Source organism: Mangifera indica, chromosome 10 (genome assembly GCF_011075055.1).
Source record: "Mangifera indica cultivar Alphonso chromosome 10, CATAS_Mindica_2.1, whole genome shotgun sequence".
NCBI lineage: Eukaryota > Viridiplantae > Streptophyta > Magnoliopsida > Sapindales > Anacardiaceae > Mangifera > Mangifera indica.
The window spans coordinates 15,076,599-15,093,382 of record NC_058146.1 but is presented as its reverse complement, the minus strand read 5'-3'; the positions used below and the strand labels follow the sequence as shown (position 1 = coordinate 15,093,382).

General features: G+C 34.2%; 3 protein-coding genes across 51 annotated transcripts in view; all 3 read right to left on the bottom strand.

Moving 5' to 3' along the window:
* Nucleotides 1-16,784, bottom strand: part of LOC123227490 (probable LRR receptor-like serine/threonine-protein kinase At1g56130) — a 191,347-nt gene that overhangs the window by 98,838 nt on the left and 75,725 nt on the right. For 17 of the 36 annotated variants that reach the window (XM_044652345.1, XM_044652318.1, XM_044652320.1 and 14 more), the window contains exons 1-12: nucleotides 5,960-6,115; nucleotides 5,811-5,843; nucleotides 5,542-5,561; nucleotides 5,388-5,459; nucleotides 4,587-5,279; nucleotides 4,398-4,461; nucleotides 4,250-4,316; nucleotides 4,040-4,105; nucleotides 3,518-3,562; nucleotides 3,348-3,409; nucleotides 2,792-3,029; nucleotides 111-2,698 (exon numbers count right to left, since the gene is read on the bottom strand). In XM_044652345.1, coding sequence (XP_044508280.1) covers nucleotides 111-2,698; nucleotides 2,792-3,029; nucleotides 3,348-3,359 — 2,838 coding nt within the window. In that variant the 5' untranslated portion in view covers nucleotides 3,360-3,409; nucleotides 3,518-3,562; nucleotides 4,040-4,105; ... (5 more) ...; nucleotides 5,811-5,843; nucleotides 5,960-6,115. Of the gene's footprint in view, nucleotides 1-110; nucleotides 2,699-2,725; nucleotides 3,238-3,347; nucleotides 3,468-3,517; nucleotides 3,563-4,039; nucleotides 4,106-4,195; nucleotides 4,317-4,397; nucleotides 4,462-4,586; nucleotides 5,280-5,387; nucleotides 5,562-5,742; nucleotides 5,844-5,959; nucleotides 6,116-16,343; nucleotides 16,390-16,784 lie in introns of those variants that run through there. The other 19 variants (XM_044652331.1, XM_044652327.1, XM_044652325.1 and 16 more) reach the window with 19 other exon arrangements.
* LOC123227532 (disease resistance protein RGA2-like) lies at nucleotides 6,398-8,998 on the bottom strand. The gene is made up of 2 exons (XM_044652519.1): nucleotides 8,606-8,998; nucleotides 6,398-6,590 (listed from the first exon to the last, which is right to left on the bottom strand). The coding sequence occupies exons 1-2, from the start codon at nucleotides 8,906-8,908 to the stop codon at nucleotides 6,555-6,557; spliced, it is 339 nt and encodes a 112-aa protein (XP_044508454.1). The 5' UTR covers nucleotides 8,909-8,998; the 3' UTR covers nucleotides 6,398-6,554.
* Nucleotides 10,317-13,304, bottom strand: LOC123227534 (protein MOR1-like). 14 transcript variants are annotated; one of them, XR_006504522.1, is made up of 7 exons: nucleotides 12,584-13,304; nucleotides 12,206-12,485; nucleotides 12,026-12,124; nucleotides 11,861-11,935; nucleotides 11,602-11,776; nucleotides 10,893-11,528; nucleotides 10,317-10,824 (listed from the first exon to the last, which is right to left on the bottom strand). XR_006504522.1 is itself a non-coding variant. In XM_044652522.1 (4 exons), the coding sequence occupies exons 2-4, from the start codon at nucleotides 12,296-12,298 to the stop codon at nucleotides 11,660-11,662; spliced, it is 309 nt and encodes a 102-aa protein (XP_044508457.1). In that variant the 5' UTR covers nucleotides 12,299-12,485; nucleotides 12,584-13,302; the 3' UTR covers nucleotides 10,317-11,659. The 14 variants fall into 14 exon arrangements, 1 of the variants encoding a protein (XP_044508457.1); XR_006504519.1 differs by having other exon boundaries at nucleotides 10,893-11,515; XR_006504512.1 differs by having other exon boundaries at nucleotides 10,893-11,776; nucleotides 12,584-12,671; nucleotides 12,791-13,304.

Genomic DNA, 16,784 nt, shown 5'->3' with positions numbered 1-16,784 from the left:
ATGATAAACCAATCAAATTGTTACCAAAAGTTTTGACTTGAAACAAATAATTATGTCAAGAATATTTGCCTACTAACTGATTAAGGAGAAGAGATATGGATTGGTCATACCTAATTTTCGGTTGACTTGATAACCTCTCCATCAAGTTCAATCTTCTGGATATGAGCAATCTTGGGCCAATCTTCACCTCCTTCTGGTTTGCATCTTTCCGTCAGTTTAGGGCAGTCTTTAATTATTAGTTCTCTCAAAGCGATGAGATGATTGATATCCTTGGGTAGAGATGACAATTCAGGACAATTCCAAACCCGAAGAGCTTGAAGTTTTTGCATTGACTCTGGTAGTGCCTTCAAGTTGGAACAATTACCAATACGCAAGGTTTGCAGCGTGTTTGTCAAACAGCGAAGAAGCCATTGCGGCAATTTCACCACTTGTGGTAAATTACCAATTTCAAGCAATCGAAGGGGAGGCCCTGTGCTATTGAGTTCTTCATGATTGTGTTGCTCATCTGATCCTATGCTCAAATCTAGATTAAGCCTTACACAATCTATCAAACGAAGATCTTCTAATGAGCTTAGGCTTCTTATACTACGTGGTAATGAGATAAGACTTGGACATTGAGAAATGAGTAGTCTTCGAAGGGTTCTCAGGTGACCAAAATCTTCACACAAATATTTTAATTTGCTACAATTGTGAATGACTAAAAATTGAAGAGAATTCAAGCAGCCAATTCCATTATTTGGTAGATGCTTTTGCACTGTGGTTAAAGCTAAGAGTCTGAGACTAATTAAGTGCTTAACATCATTGCTTAACTCTTCTAGTTTCTCGCAACCATACAGTGATAAAAATTGTAAACTTTGTAGCTTGTAAATCGAACTTGGGAGTTTTTTTATTTTCGAGTTAAATGATAGACTCAAATATCTCAAATGCTTCAGATTACCAATTCTTTTAGGCACTGCTTCAATAGCTAAATGACGTAAATTTAATAACCGTAAAAACTGAAATCTTGAGACAATTAATTCTAAAAATGATTGGCTAACAGTGATATTCTCTCCAACACGTGTAAAAAACGTAATGCTTCTTAAATTATCCAGGTTAGCTAAAAAGCTTAGAGCCTCTACTTGACTTGCATCCAAATGAAATAATAAATGTCTATAAGAAGTTTTGGCAGTAATTTGGTTACTCCTTTTCACTATTAAGCCCTCATTTTGGAACAATAATGTGGCAACATCATGCATTAGATCATGTATTTTAAATGAATATACACCATTTTCCAAATCTTGAATATCTTGAAAAAAAGATCTCCACATTAATTTTTTTATATATTGCATGCCAATAGTTTCCAAATCTTCATTTTCATTGTGGGCTTTGAGAAGCCCATTGGCCATCCAAAACTTAATCAAGTGAGTGTTAGAAAATGTGAAGTCTTTTGGAAATATAGCGCAAAAGACAAAACATTGTTTCAAAGGAGGCGATAAATGATTATAACTTATTCTTAGAGCATGTAAAATGCTATTATCCTTTTGATCTAACTTCCATATCTCAGTATCCCTCACATTTATCCAATCTTGTTCAAAAGTTGAGGAATAAAGAAGACTTCCTAAGGCTCTTACTGCCAATGGAACACCTTTACATTTTTTTACAATTTCTTTTCCAATCTCTATAAGGTTGGGATGTTGTTTTTCTTGACCTTCTTTAAATGCATATTTAACAAACACTGACAAACATTGATTAAGAGAAAGACCTTTTAACTTGTATGTAGATATAGATCCCATAATTGAGGCAACACGATCACTACGTGTAGTTACTATGATCTTACTTCCACTAACACACTCCATTAGTAAATTTCTCAAATCAAACCACAACTCATAGTTTTCATTCCAAACATCATCCAAGACTAACAAATATTTTTTATCTCTTATAATATCACGTAGGATTGATTGCAATTGGTCCATACTCATGTGATTATATTTTTGCCCAATTGCAAAATTGATAATGTCAATCAGAAGCATTTTTAGAGAAAATTCATCCGACACACAAATCCACATTTTCAACTTAAAATAATCGCTTACTTTTTCATCATTATACACCAATTTAGCAAGTGTGGTTTTTCCTAAACCTCCAATTCCAACAATGGAAATAACAGAAACATTTTCATGACCATCGCTTGGACATAATAAAATTTTCATAACCTCGTCTTTGTCTTTATCTCTACCAATAACATCTGAAGCACGCACAAAAGAGTGGGTTTCTCTCTCCCAACCTAAAATATTATTACTATAAGTTTTCTCAGTGAGATTAAAATCATCCTTTTCAACAGCTATTTTTGTCAACCTTTTGTTAATCTCCTCAATTTTATGGCCCAACTTGAAACAGAAAATGATTGGATTTGAAGATGAAAAGAAGTGGCATACCTTTCTTGAAATGCTTTGACCATTCAACACTTGCTTACACAAATCTTTCACCTCAATTTCATCCAAAACATCTTCAACATCATAGCAAACCTCCTTAAGCTTTTCCAGCCAAACTCTCAGCTTCTCATTTTGGGTTTGTTTCTCCTCAGCATCTAAGAGAACAGCTTTGATGGTGGTTAAGGTGCCAACAAGTTCTTGTACATTATTCTTGACACCCCATCCCAAGGAGACTTCCTTTTCTACCTGCTTCTTTTGATATGCCAAATTTTTATTAACTGGAGAGTTCCCTGCAAGATCAATTACGAGAGTAAATAGATGAAACTGCAATAGTAGAAGCTATGTATTCAAGGACAAGAACCAAAATTCTCCAGCAAGTTTACCTGAACATAGATAGTAAAACAAGCCTTGCAAGACTCTTCCATGTTTGTGAGCGTTGATCACCAAGAAGGTTGCCTCAACAAAGGAGAAGCTTACATTGTAAGGTCCATTTTCCAGACAAAATCCATAATATCTAAGTGATTCAGGGAATTGCCTTGAAGACTGATAAAGCTTTGGGGCTGCAGTGCCAATCACTTGTGATCTAGCATTTTGAACATGTGTGTTGAATCTGTTGATTGCCTATCAGAAAACAAATTGGCATCACTAATTGCCAGTTTTTCTGCATCAAGTAGATTAGAAGAAGCTCCAACAATATCATTGTTATCAGCCTTATACACTATCCTATCAACTTTCATTTCTTCACCACCACACTAAATTGCAAAACTTGAATCAGCATATTGCAAACGTATACTACGCTATCAGTTTGGCCCTGTTACCCTAACTAGAGCTTAATGAACAAACAATTTACAAAGCAACAACAGCAATATATTAGAAAGGTAAATTGGTAATATACTAAATTTTATAAAACAGTTATACAGCTGAAAGAAAGAAGCTTACAACACGGAGCATTCTTACTGCAGGGGAAATTTCTCTGCAGACAATTCAATCCGGGGAGAATACTGAAGGGCACAGAGAACATTGCCAGTTATGTTTGTTAAAGCACAGCATATCCCATTGCTGAGACAATATATTTCTAGTTATATATTGAAAAATGAAATATAACCAACCAGATGTTTGAGCTGTCAAAAATGAAATTGCTGGCCGCTAGATTCCTGTTCAGTCCAATGCAAAGATCAATTATACTTCGAAGTATGAAGTAAAATTGCTAGGGCTGTAGTACATCAAATCATAACTCAAAAAATAATTGTAAGATAAATCTCTGAGCAAAATAGAATTTTAAACACCAGATGGATAGGAAACATATGCATATAAATCTGGAAAGAAACTACTCAGTCAAGACTTTCAATTACTTACAATTATTGTCTAGATTTTTAAAATTAATCGGTTGGCCTAATTCCAAGATACATACTTGTAGCAGTAGTGCATTTTTCATTCTTCTTCAGTTTGTATGATAAGTTTAATTCTTTTTCTTCTTAATCTATTCACGAAGCATTTGGCATCAATACCTCTTCAACAGTTGAACATCTAAAACTTTCGAGGAAGATATAACAAATATTGACATAAAACATCCATCTTATTTGACATGATATATGCGCATAATTCTCAAGAAAACTGAAGCTAGAGCTTACATGTTTTTAAGATATGCAGCCTTTTGCTGAGGAATGGTTCCTGATAGGCCATTGTTTCCAAGAAACCTGGCAATTGAGACAACAAACAAACTAATGTATGCTAAAATAAAAAATAAGGATAAGATAAAAATCTTAAATAAAAAAAAAAAAACTAACTTAAATAAAATAGTCAAATCTTAAATATATGAAGGTAAGCTTCAACAAATTTACAAGTAAGAGTATCAATTCTGAACAAAGCACTTGGGATTTGACAATTAAGTTGTTGAAAACCAAATCCCTGCAGAAAGGGAAAAAACTTTTAAAGAAGATAGACATAAACAATAAGAGACACACTCATGGCATTACAGTAGTAACTTACATTGTCTGTAAACTTTTTTTATTCTTCGATGTCAGATGGCAGGCTAACACTGATCACAACATATCTAAGATATCCAGAGGGAAAGGAAGATTGATCAGTATCGAATGAATCAGCTAAGAAAGGAAATATTGCAGTACACCAAATGATTGAAAAAAAATCAAACAGTGGAAAAAAAAAAAGGCAGCTTACAGTGTGGAGCACTCTTATTATAGGCCAAGTTTCTTTGAAGACAGCTCAATCCAAGGACATTACTGGCAATCATAAAGACATTGTTTTGCATCACAAATATCAACACCCTGTCATCTAATCCTTCACAGAACAGAACTTCAACATCTATTTTTTCTTCTCTTTTTAATAAGAAAATTTAGGATCCCAGATAGTAAAACTAAGATATTATGGATTCCTAAGCTGGTTTCTTTCTTTAATCAACACATACAATAAAAACAATGCTTGACTTCAAGTTATTTTTTAGAATTTCATGTTCAAGGGTCTGCAAAGCTCTAAAATTTAACCAAATAATTTTAAATATCATATATCTTACTAAGAAAGATGAATATGCAAAAATTAAATTTCACATCTTGAGATGACGACGTCAAAGATGAAGAAAAAATTAAAAAGAAAAAAAATAGCTGTGATAATCAAAACATAAATGGAAATAAAATCTGAAACTTTATTGGAATAAATCTGTGTTGCCATAAAACAATTAAAACATAAACGTAAAACTCTGTACATTCACAAACATTTATTTAAACAAATCACATCATGAGAAGTTATATTCAGTGGTAAAGGCTGAATTATAATTGTAAACATGAGATGCTGAATCAAATTATAGAGGAATATATGCTTTACTAACTGCCCCATTCGACTGAATCTCCATGAGTCCTACAATATATATTTACAAATGAGGTCAATTTTAAGGTGAGTAGATAACTAAGAAAATATTTAAGAAATCCAACATTTTGTACTACTTAAAAACCATATAATTTGTACCTGCAAAACATGAAGACAATAGATTCCACATCAATGCTTAATACATTGAAGAACTAAAATGAATAACCCCTCCTGTCATTCAGTAGAATTAGTGTTCCAGATTAGGCTATTTCAATGGAAATGGAAGAATTTAATTATGCGGTTGAAAACTCACACATCTGATTCAAGTTTTCCCTGCATACATACAAAACAAAGAATAGGATCAGTTTTGTATTAGTACAAATTTTAAACCAAATGAAGAAGAAGAGATATGGATTGGTCATTTCCACAAAACTATTAAAACTTACATTAAAAAAACTCTATACATTCATGAACATTTATTTGAACAAATCACATTATGGAAGGTAATATTTACTAGTCAACGCTGAATTATAATTGTAAACACTGAAATTCTGAATCAAACTAGAGGGAGATTTGCTTTACCAACTGCACCATTTGGCTTAATCTCCCTGAGTCCTACAATACATGTTTACAATTAAGGTGAGTAGAAAATTAATAAAATATATATATATATATATATAAAACCCAACAATCTTTAAAATTGTATAATCTAAAAACTAAATTATTTGTACCTGGAAAAACATGAAGCAATAGATCGAACACCAATGCTTAATACGTAGAAGAAGTAAAATGTATAAATCCTCCTGTCAGTTGGTTGAATTAGGGTTCATAATTCATGGAATTGAAGAATTTATGAGATTAAAAGCTCACACATTTGATTCTAGTTTCCCCTGCATACATAGAAAATAACAAAGTTAAAGAAAGGTAGCAGAAATAAAGAAGTTAAGCTTTGTAGCTGTTCAAATTTTTAAATTCATATCTGATTATAAACCAATCAAATTCTTACCAAAGTTCTGACATGAAACAAATATTTGCCTACTAACTGATTAGGAAGAAGAGATATGGATTGGTCATACCTAATTTTCGGTTGACTTGATAATCTTTCCGTCAAGTTGAATCTTCGGGATATGAGCAATCTTGGGCCAATCTTCACGTGCTTCTGGTTTGCATCTTTCTGTCAGTTTAGGACAGTCTTCAATTTTTAGTTCTCTCAAAGTGATGAGATAATTGATGTCCTTGGGTAGAGATGACAATTCAGGACACTTCCAAACCCCAAGAACTTGAAGTTTTTGCATTGACTCTGGTAGTGCCTTCAAGTTGGAACAACTAAGAATACGCAAGGTTTGCAGAGTGTTTGTCGAACTGCAAAGAAGCCATTGCGGCAACTTCACCAATTGTGGTAAATTATCAATTAGAAGGAATCGAAGGGGAGGCCCTATGCTATTGAGTTCCTCATGATTGTGTTGCTCATCTGATCCTATGCTCAAATCTAGGTTAAGCCTTTCACAATCTGCCAAACGAAGTTCTTCTAATGAGCTTAGGCTTCTTACACCACGTGGTAATGAGATAAGACTTGGACATTTATAAATGTATAGTCTTCGAATGGCTCTTAGGCGACCAATATCTTCACACAAATATTCTAATTTGCTGCAATTGCAAATGTTTAAAAGTCGAAGAGAATTCAAGCAGCCAATTCCATTATTTGGTAGATGCTTTTGCACTGTGGTTAAGGCTAAGAATCTGAGATTAATTAAGTGCTTAACATCTCCACTTAACTCTTCTAGTTTCTCGCAATCAAACAGTGATAAAAATTGTAAACTTCGTAGCTTGTAAATAGAACTTGGGAGTTTTTTTATTTTTGGGTTAGATGATAGATCCAAATATCTCAAATGCTTCAGATTACCAATTCTTTTAAACACTGCTTCAATACCTAAATGATGTAAATTTAATAACCGTAAAAACTGAAATCTTGAGACAACTAATTCTAAAAATGATTGGCTAACAGTGATATTTTCTCCAACGCGTGTAAAAAACGTAATGCTTCTTAAATTACCCAGGTTAGGTAAAAAGCTTAGAGCCTCTACTTGACTTGCATCCAAATGATATAATAAATGTCTATAAGAAGTTTTGGTAATAATTTGGTTACTCCCTTTCACTATTAAGCCCTCATTTTGAAACAATGATGTGGCAACATCATGCATTAGATCATGTATTTTAAATGAATAGAGACCATTATCAAAATCTTTAATATCTTGAAAGAAAGATCTCCACATTAATTCTTTTATATATTGCATGCCAATATTTTCCAAATCTTCATTTTCATTGTGGGCTTTGAGAAGCCCATTGGCCATCCAAAACTTAGTCAACTTTAAGTTATAAAATGTGAAGTCTTTTGGAAATATAGAACAAAAGACAAAACATTGTTTCAAAGGAGGCGACAAATGATTATAACTTATTCTTAGAGCATGTAAAATGCTATTATCCTTTTGATCTAACTTCCATATCTCAGTATCCCTCACATTTATCCAATCTTGTTCAAAAGTTGAGGAATAAAGAAGACTTCCTAATGCTCTTACTGCTAATGGAACACCTCTACATTTTTTTACAATTTCTTTTCCAATCTCTATAAGGTTGGGATGTTGTTTTTTTTGACCTTCTTTAAATGCATATTTAACAAACACTGACAAACATTGATTAAGAGAAAGACCTTTTAACTTATATGTAGATATAGATCCCATAATCGAGGCAACACGATCACTACGTGTAGTTACTATGATTTTACTTCCACTAACACACTCCCTTAGTAAATTTCTTAAATCACACCACAACTCATAGTTTTCATTCCAAACATCATCCAAGACTAACAAATATTTTTTATCTCTTATAATATCACGTAGGATTGTCTGCAATTGGTCCATACTCATGTGATTATATTTTTGCCTAGTCGCAGAATTGATAATGTCAATCAAAAGCTTTTTTAGAGAAAATTCATCCGACACACAAATCCAGATTTTCAACTTAAAATAATCACTTACTTTTTCATCATTATACACCAATTTAGCAAGTGTGGTTTTTCCTAAACCTCCAATTCCAACAATAGAAATAACAGAAACATTTTCATGACCATCACTTGGACACAACAAAATTTTCATAACCTTCTCTTTGTCTTTATCTCTACCAATAACATCTGAAGCACGCACAAAAGAGTGGGTTTCTCTCTCCCAACCTAAAATATTATTACTATAAATTTTCTCAGTGAGATTAAAATCATCTTTTTCAGTTGCTATTTTTGCCAGCCTTTTGGTAATCTCCTTAATTTTATGGCCCAACCTAAAACGGAAAATAATTGGATTTGAAGATGAAAAAAAGTGGCGTACCTTTCTTGAAATGCTTTGACCATTCACCACTTGCTTACACAAATCTTTCACCTCAATTTCATCCAAAACATCTTCAACATCATAGCAAACATCCTTAAGCTTTTCCAGCCAAACTCTCAGCTTCTCATTTTGGGTTTGTTTCTCCTCAGCATCTAAGAGAACAATTTTGATGGTGGTTAAGGTGCCAACAAGCTCTTGTACATCATTCTTGACACCCCATCCCAAGGAGACTTCATTGGAAGTAAGAGACATCACCTTACTCAAGAGTTCCCCAGCAATAACAGAGACAATTGTTTCTGCCATATTTTTTAAAGAAAGAAAGTTGCAGGTTGTTGTGATATTATTGAAGGGACGAAAATGGATTGTTGTATGAAACAGTGATAAGAGGGCAAGACATATTTATATCATTTTAATAAAAGAAAAAAAGACTGAGTGTAATTTACGTTATCACTTTCTCCGAATGATATTAGCCACACGTTGCATTGACAGCATCACTTGCAAGCCTGCTTAGCTAAGAAAATTACATCATCACTCTGCAACTTGCAAGCGTGCTTAGCTGTATGAAACTAATATGAAGAAAACAAATATGCATATGAACAAGCAGGCGACCCTCTTGGTCTCCAGTCCAGGCCCCATTTTTATCTCTATATCTGACTTTTCTTTAAAGGTTATGACTTTTCTTCCACTGTTGATGTGTTTTTACACTTTGAATTCAACCAAATGGTGGGCTATCGCTGTCAAGGTCTCGACTGGCTCTTTTTCTCTTTATAATTGACTTCCATATAATTTACCTTGTAGACAGGGCTAAAGTGGCAGTTGCAGGAGAGATCAAAATCTGCATGATTGTTGATGGGCTAAAGATGTTTAAACAAGTAAATTACTGATGATGAAGAGAACTGAATTAAAGTTAATGAGAGACGGGTTTGTTTCCTTTAGTTTAAGCTTGATTCACCCTGACTTTGCATGTTTATAAATATAATCTAAATGTATAAAGATTAAAAGTCAGTTCTCTAGTTGTCTTGGTACAATATCTGATTTACGGGGAAGAGGAGAGTGTTAATTGAGTGAATTGCATCATTGATAAATCTAAATTCTAGTACATTGAATGTATTCATCTAAATGTATTTGCTTTTAAAAGTTTTAAATTATTATGAATATACCAAACACTTGATATATATTTCACTGTTTTCCTTGCAAAGACAGGAATGAGAGAAATTTTCCACAGAGGGATGAGGATGGGAAGAGGAATTGGATTCCGCGTCTTCCCTGTATCAGGGATGTGAAAAGGAAGGGGAAAAATCTCTTCTACACAAGGCAATACTTTGATACAGTGAACAAAGATGGACCGGTAAAAACCAGAAACAAGCTTTGGTGGAGTTGCCATTGGTATTGAATTTGATGACATTGATTCTACAGGCTCAGAAACAATGTATTGATGACGAGGAGGAAGCTGGCCAGGACATGTTTTAAGCTGCAGCAGTTATTGGCTATGGTATGGAGTTGGCTTGGGTAAGCCTTTCTGGGTTCTTCCCTCGTTGAAAGAGCACTGGAAAAGAAACATTACTTAGCATCCAGATTTACCGAAAAATCCTTGTGATTTTGTAATAACAATCATATAAGAAACCAAGCAAAGCCGGAGTGCTACCCTGTGTAAAATGTATACATCGTATTATATCTGGTAATCAGTCTCCAGCTCAAAGTATAACAGGGCTTTGATTACAATATACAAGCACTAAATTATACCACTAGAAAAAGAATACATGATCAATAAACATTTGCAGTAAACAATGAATGCAAGATTTACATTATGGTGGCGGCCGAAATTTCAGTTCAATCTCGCTCACTTTCCATTTACAAGAAGGCATCCTATGGCAAGGGATCTTACAAAATGCCATATTGCTGAAAAGTTTTTGAAGGTGTTCCATTGTTTTGCTTTTTAGTCTCTCCATCCGGTTTGAAGTCTAGATAACGCCTTCTCATCCATGGGGAGAACTGCACCTTGTACAGCATTCTCAGAGCCAGGGTGATCTAACAAACGATTCTGACTGGGAAGTCCATGATTTTTAGTGTCGTTCATGTTTATTAGCAGCCTGCTCCTGGCTTCAGGGTTCCCAGCAGCTGCTAATTGCATGCTCTTCATCCTTTCTCTTATTGCATCTAATGTCGCATCTAATGTCCCAGTGGTTAGTGCACGTTAACAATGATTTCTGCTTTTAGGTCTGTTTTAACAAAGTTAACCGCCAAAAAAAAAAGAAAGAAAAGAAAAGCAAAAGCAAATTGTACAGACCTCCATATTTTTCATTCTGTTGATCACCCAAAGGATTCTCTTAGGCAAGACCTCTAGAAGCAATGGCATTATTGATCCTATTGTCTTCAGTATATGAAGGTGGTAAATTAAAGCTTGTTGGCTCAGATTTTACGTTAAGTGATATTGCATCATCCTGTATGAACAATAACAAGTCAATTAAGCAAAAAATACATAAAGATTATTGAAAATGTACTCATATCAGTGAAGTTTTACCAAAATCTTAAGCATCAACACATATCCAGTTTCAAGCTCATGTGACTATCAAAGATGACACAAAAAGTTCACTCAAAATACATGTATTGATGATAATGACTACATAAATACAAAGCAATACTTTCACAATCTGGTTTCAACCAAAAATGACATCCAGTGCTGATGTGAGTTTTCGTGTTATCATATAGCTTGGCCAATCCAAAATCAAGTATCTTTGGGCAGAGTTGTGTATGAGTAGAATATTACTTGCTTTGAAACCTTTGTGTGATCTTTGGCTTAGAATCCTTATAGAGATATGCTAGACCTTTTGCAGTTCCCAAGCATATTTTGAACCTAGTCGTCCAAACAAGATGCAACTCCCTTCTTCTAACAGAATGTGGCTGCTATCACTGAGATCTTCAACTGTTATTTATGTGGATACTTGAGGATTCAAGGACAATTCATCCACAGATATTACTTGGAGTCTGATGCGTACCTGGGCTGAAGCTCCTCTGTTCTCTCTAACACCGTCCTTGCTGCTTTGTTGCTGTAACTCAGTAATACAGCAGCCCACAACACAACCCACACAAAACCCCATCAACTTGCTTATTAAAATCTGTGCTTTGTAGACGCTTATGCAAATCCTCTCTGAAAAATCTCATCATATCATTCTGCAACAAAGGCACAATTTCTATCACAACTAATTTTACTTAGCAAACAAAGAAACATATCTGGGAATAAATCCCAGAACAAACCTCAAGATCTTGGATCTGCTCTATCTGTGGCTCTTCAAACTTGAATCTATGAACAACTATTCTCTCCCTTCAATCCTGTAAATTAAAAAGTTCATATAAAACATGTTCTTGGTATATTCAACACTGCACACAATATTCAATGCTTCAACTTTTACTAATCAATACCTCATTTGAATCCTTGACATTTAACAAAGCCTGTGATTGGACAGCTATACCTTGAACAAACAATATTGAATCTGGCCTTGCACCCTTAGTTGGAATACCCTTCAATTCAAGCCATCAAAAAAAAATTCAGCGCCCTCATTACATGCAGAAATGGTGGTAACAAAAGCACGCAAAACATACCAAAGATATAGTCCTGCTTCCATGCTTCACCGAACAATTAGAAGTAGATTTTGCAACCTTCGAGCTGCCTTTAGATGTAGGCCCCATTGGCATTACTTTTGCATATTTAAGTGATACTAAGAGCAACTCAAATTAGCATGCAAAATACTAAAGATGTACAAGTTGAAAATTACTAGAACCAGGTTACCATATACAAATCATGAGATCCACCACACGCTTTCAATCTTTCAACAATAAGAGCTAAAGCTGGACCGTGCACATCATTAAGATGCTTTTCAATCTGGAAAAGATAATATAAATCCAGAAAAAAATAAAGCTCAATTACTGCTTCAATCTCAAAAGTATGAAAAAGCGCCAAAAAATTTACAGCGCACATACTGCTTCATGTCCGCTAACTCTGATGATTTCAACATTGCATGCTTCTACTGCCTTTCGAACATCTAAAAATTAATCCTATTAAAGATTCCTAACATTGATGTGGTTCAAAAAGGGAGAAATTAAAAAACAATTTGTGCAACACAAGCAATCTGGCAAAAATACGAGGTCAAGAGATGACTAGCATTTATCTGTCTTCAAAGAACTTACCGCCATGGAGAGCTAGCTGGTTTCAGCAGATCTGAATGGAGATTGCCAGCCTATAAAAGGCAGCAGGAGAGGAGAGGAAAGGCAAGGAAAACCACAGGGAATTGGGTGGGCTCTGACCTAGGGGATTCTGGCACTCTAGTCAGAAATATTATCACTGTAATTATTTCAGAATAAAGCAGTGAGTAGGGGTGTTGAGTTAATTCTTTCCAATCAATAAAGACTGGAAGCTTCCAAGATGTATTTTCACCTAGAAGAAGGTGTGAAGCTGGGCCGGATGGAGGAGAGTGGGGTTTGCTGACTGTTTATTTTTTTGCAGTTTATAGCTGGGTGGATTGTGGGCTGCTTCCTTTTGTGGCTGTGATGCAGTCTCTCGTGTTGGTTTCCTGGATAGTGCCTGCTTCTTTTAGGGAGCATTTGCCTCTCGCTGAGCTCCCTGGCCTCTGCACTGTTGGAGGTGCTTTCTGGCCTAGCTGTCTCTGGTTTCTCTCCTTGAAGACCTGCTAACCAATGCATTATTGTATTTGTAATATTGATTTATGTTTCCTTATATAGAATTTAGGACTTTTAGAAATTTATGTATCATTCAGAAAATTTAATATACAAAATATACAATTTATTCAATTTTCATCATGATATCAAAGCTAAATGTTCATGTCAACATTTCCTTTCGACACACTTACGTCATCTTCTACGTGGAAAGATAAGTTCATTAGTTTGTCTGCACACTCACATTGTTACCTACATAAAAAGTTGAGTTCATTAGTTCGGTATACCCACACTGTCACTTACCTGAAAAAATGATTTCATAATTTGTCACACTCACGCGATTACCTACGTGGAAATATGAGTTCATTAGTTTGGTATACTTACACAGTTACCTATGTGGAAAGATGAGTTTATTAATTTAGTACACTTACACCCTTATCTATGTGGAAAGATAGGTTCATTAGTTCGATACACTCATGTTGTCATCTTGTCAGTGGCACCCTTTAGCTCACTTTCATACATTTTATTGATTAGATAGCATAAGTTTTCACCTCTTGACTTGTATTACGAACTCAATTTAGGAAATCCTTTACTAACTTTAGTTTGAGGAGATGTTAGAATATATTCCAAATATGTTTCGGTATATCTTAAATATATGGTTTCCTAGGTTAGTGTATATTCTTATGTTGATTTATGTTTCCTTATATAGGACTTGTTAGTGTATGCTGTAGGAAACAATCATATTCACAATTATAGTAGGTTACTTGTGAATCTATTTCTAATTGAAATAAGAACTTTACTGGGACTTTGTATGCTCAATCTCTCATGTAATTATCTCTATGGTGAGATTTCGAAGAGCAGTAGATAATTGTTTGTTTTGGAGCCATTAGACCTTAGTTTCAACCATTTGAGTGGAGAGATTCTTGTAGAAATCCCTTTTGTTGGTATATCTCTCAAAGTTCAACTTGTCTTACAATAATTTGACAGGAAAATTTCCAACAGGGCAACTTTTTGACACTTTGAATCAATATTTTTGGAATCAGATTGGACATCAACTTAGTCAGTGAAGGGGGTATTTGACCATTTGACCAATAGTCGGACTGGTTAACTGTTTAAAATTAATATTCAAAACAATGTTGTATAATTTATCTTTAAATATATGATCTGAATTATTTTATCATTAAAATAAACTTAATTTGATGGTGTACATGCTTAAATCGATAGATAAGAACTTTGGTTTATGTCCCAATAATGAATTAAAAAAATAATTTTTTATGTAACCTAATTCAAATCGTCCGATCCAGTCCGATTTAATTTCAAAAATGGTTTTTAAGCAAACAGTAACTATTTTTGTTGGTGGGTGATGATTCAACTAATCGGATCACTGGTTTTTAAAAGCATGTTTTGAACATAGATGGATCAACATATATCCGCAATGAATTATATGTGGAGATCTCATTGGAATCAGTTGTATTGGTAATAACAATCCCTCAACTTCAATAAGTGCTAAAGTTGAAGATGCCTATTGGTGTGAAAAGTTGTTTTTATGCAATTGTAATTATTGGCTATGGAGTTGGCCTCTAGTGAGAGTGGATTTGAACTGAGCTAGTTTGGCTTGATTTGAACTAGATTTTCAATTGGGTAGTTAGACTAAAATTTACTTCAAATCACCCTCTAACAATAGTATTTATCTCACTCGTAATATTATTTATCTCGTTAATGATATTATAAATCTCATCGACGACATCTTTGATCAATTTGAACAAGCCTGAACACAGATTTGACCTAGTTTGAATCTAACCTTAGCTTCTAGAGATTTTTTAGGGTTTTCTTCTTTGATGAGCAGCTGGTGGAAGATGTTGGTGGGTTTAATGCAATGGACATGCCATACCCACAAGGTCCAACTTGACCCAAAATGCTATGAGAACTCCATAAATGTTATTTGGTCTATGTTTTTCAAGTGGAAGAGGCCTAATTAGCATTTATTAAGGTTCGAGTGTCCAACAAATGATATCAGAGCCCAAGGTTTAAATGATTCTATCCAATCCACCAATAGAACATTAGGTGGAGGTACTTTGCATACAAGTTTGTGATAAGGATTATATGACGAAAGGCAAAACTTGAAGAGCATTTTGCATGATGATTTCCTGAACATAAAGTTTTAGAATTATTATTTTGTTTTGAAACTTTCAAATTTTATGTTGTAAATCACAAGAGAGAAATCACAAGCATTAATGTTATAGTTACTTGCAAGAAAAGCATGGTAGAAATTATAACCTAAGATTGACCATCAGTTTGCATCCTCATACCAAACAATACTTGATCAAGGCCTTTATTTTTCAAGATACTAATTTACATGAAGGTGTCAAGTTCCCTCGATGTTGCTCTGCAGTTATGGTAGCTATTTCATTAACAAATTGATTTTTCCTTTGGTGGGATCCTAGTAAAAGTTTCTTCACAGATATCGCCCTCCTATTTAAGATGTATCTTGCAGTAGTAGATCTATTACCATAAATCATATCTCTCGAACAAACTTGACTTATGAGCCTTCGACTATTATTATTTTAAAAATCCTTTGGATGCTTGCCTTCTACAATATCATTATTTCTTCTTATCTATATGCAAAAAGTTAAAAGTATCAATATCAAGCCTGAAATTCTCCATGTAGTGAGCTTTGATTACCAAAAAGTTGCCTCAACAAAGGACAAGCTTACACTGGAAGGTCTATTCTCCAGACTAAGTCCATAATATCTAAGTGATCCAGGGAATTGCCTTGAAGACTGATAAAGCTTTGGGGCTACAGTACCAGTCACTTGTGAGCTAGTATTTTGAACATGTGTGTTGAATCTGTTGATTGCCTATCAGAAAACAAATCGGTATCACAAATTGCCTGTGTTTCTGCATCAAGTAGATTAGAAGAAGCTCCACCAATTCAATGTTATCAGTCTTACACACTATGCTATCAACTTTCATTTCATTGTTAACATCCATCTAATTCAACATGATATATATGCATAATTCTCAAGAAAACTGAAGCTAAATCTTACATGCTTTTAAGATATACAACCTTTTGCTAAGGAATGGTTCCTGATAGGCCATTGTTTCCAAGAAACCTAACTATTGAGACAACAAATAAAATAATTGTTAAATATTAAGGTTATTTTTGTCTTTTACTTATTCAAGGCAATTGAATTTTAAAATGTGTGATGATCCATAATTTTTGGTACTTTTGCTTAGTCAAGTATGGTTTGCATTTATTGTAAGCATGGCTTCCTTGTTTTTGTGATGTTACAAAGCCTAGTATTATGAATAAAAAGTAGCAGAAAAATACAAAAAAAATTCCCTCAAATCTGCCTCTGTTTTCAAGTTTTTTTCTTCACTTTACAACTCTGCTCCAGCGTAACTCTCTTAATCTGTCACTTGATCATTTGTTCAGCATTTTAATACTCCCGATCTTCTCTTATTCTTATACTTGACAACATGGTATCAGAGTTGTATTGTTCTTAAA

Excerpts from the sequence above, each read along its gene's own strand:
- LOC123227532 (XM_044652519.1), bottom strand. The coding sequence starts at position 8,908 with ATGGCAGAAACAATTGTCTCTGTTATTGCTGGGGAACTCTTGAGTAAG. Across the intron at positions 6,591-8,605 it reads GTCAAAGCATTTCAAGAAAG|TTCGACAAACACTCTGCAAA; the intron begins GTACGCCACTTT and ends GCTTCTTTGCAG.
- LOC123227534 (XM_044652522.1), bottom strand. The coding sequence starts at position 12,298 with ATGCCAATGGGGCCTACATCTAAAGGCAGCTCGAAGGTTGCAAAATCT. Across the intron at positions 12,125-12,205 it reads GAAGCAGGACTATATCTTTG|GGTATTCCAACTAAGGGTGC; the intron begins GTATGTTTTGCG and ends CTTGAATTGAAG. Across the intron at positions 11,777-12,025 it reads ATGTCAAGGATTCAAATGAG|AATGATATGATGAGATTTTT; the intron begins GTATTGATTAGT and ends CCTTTGTTGCAG.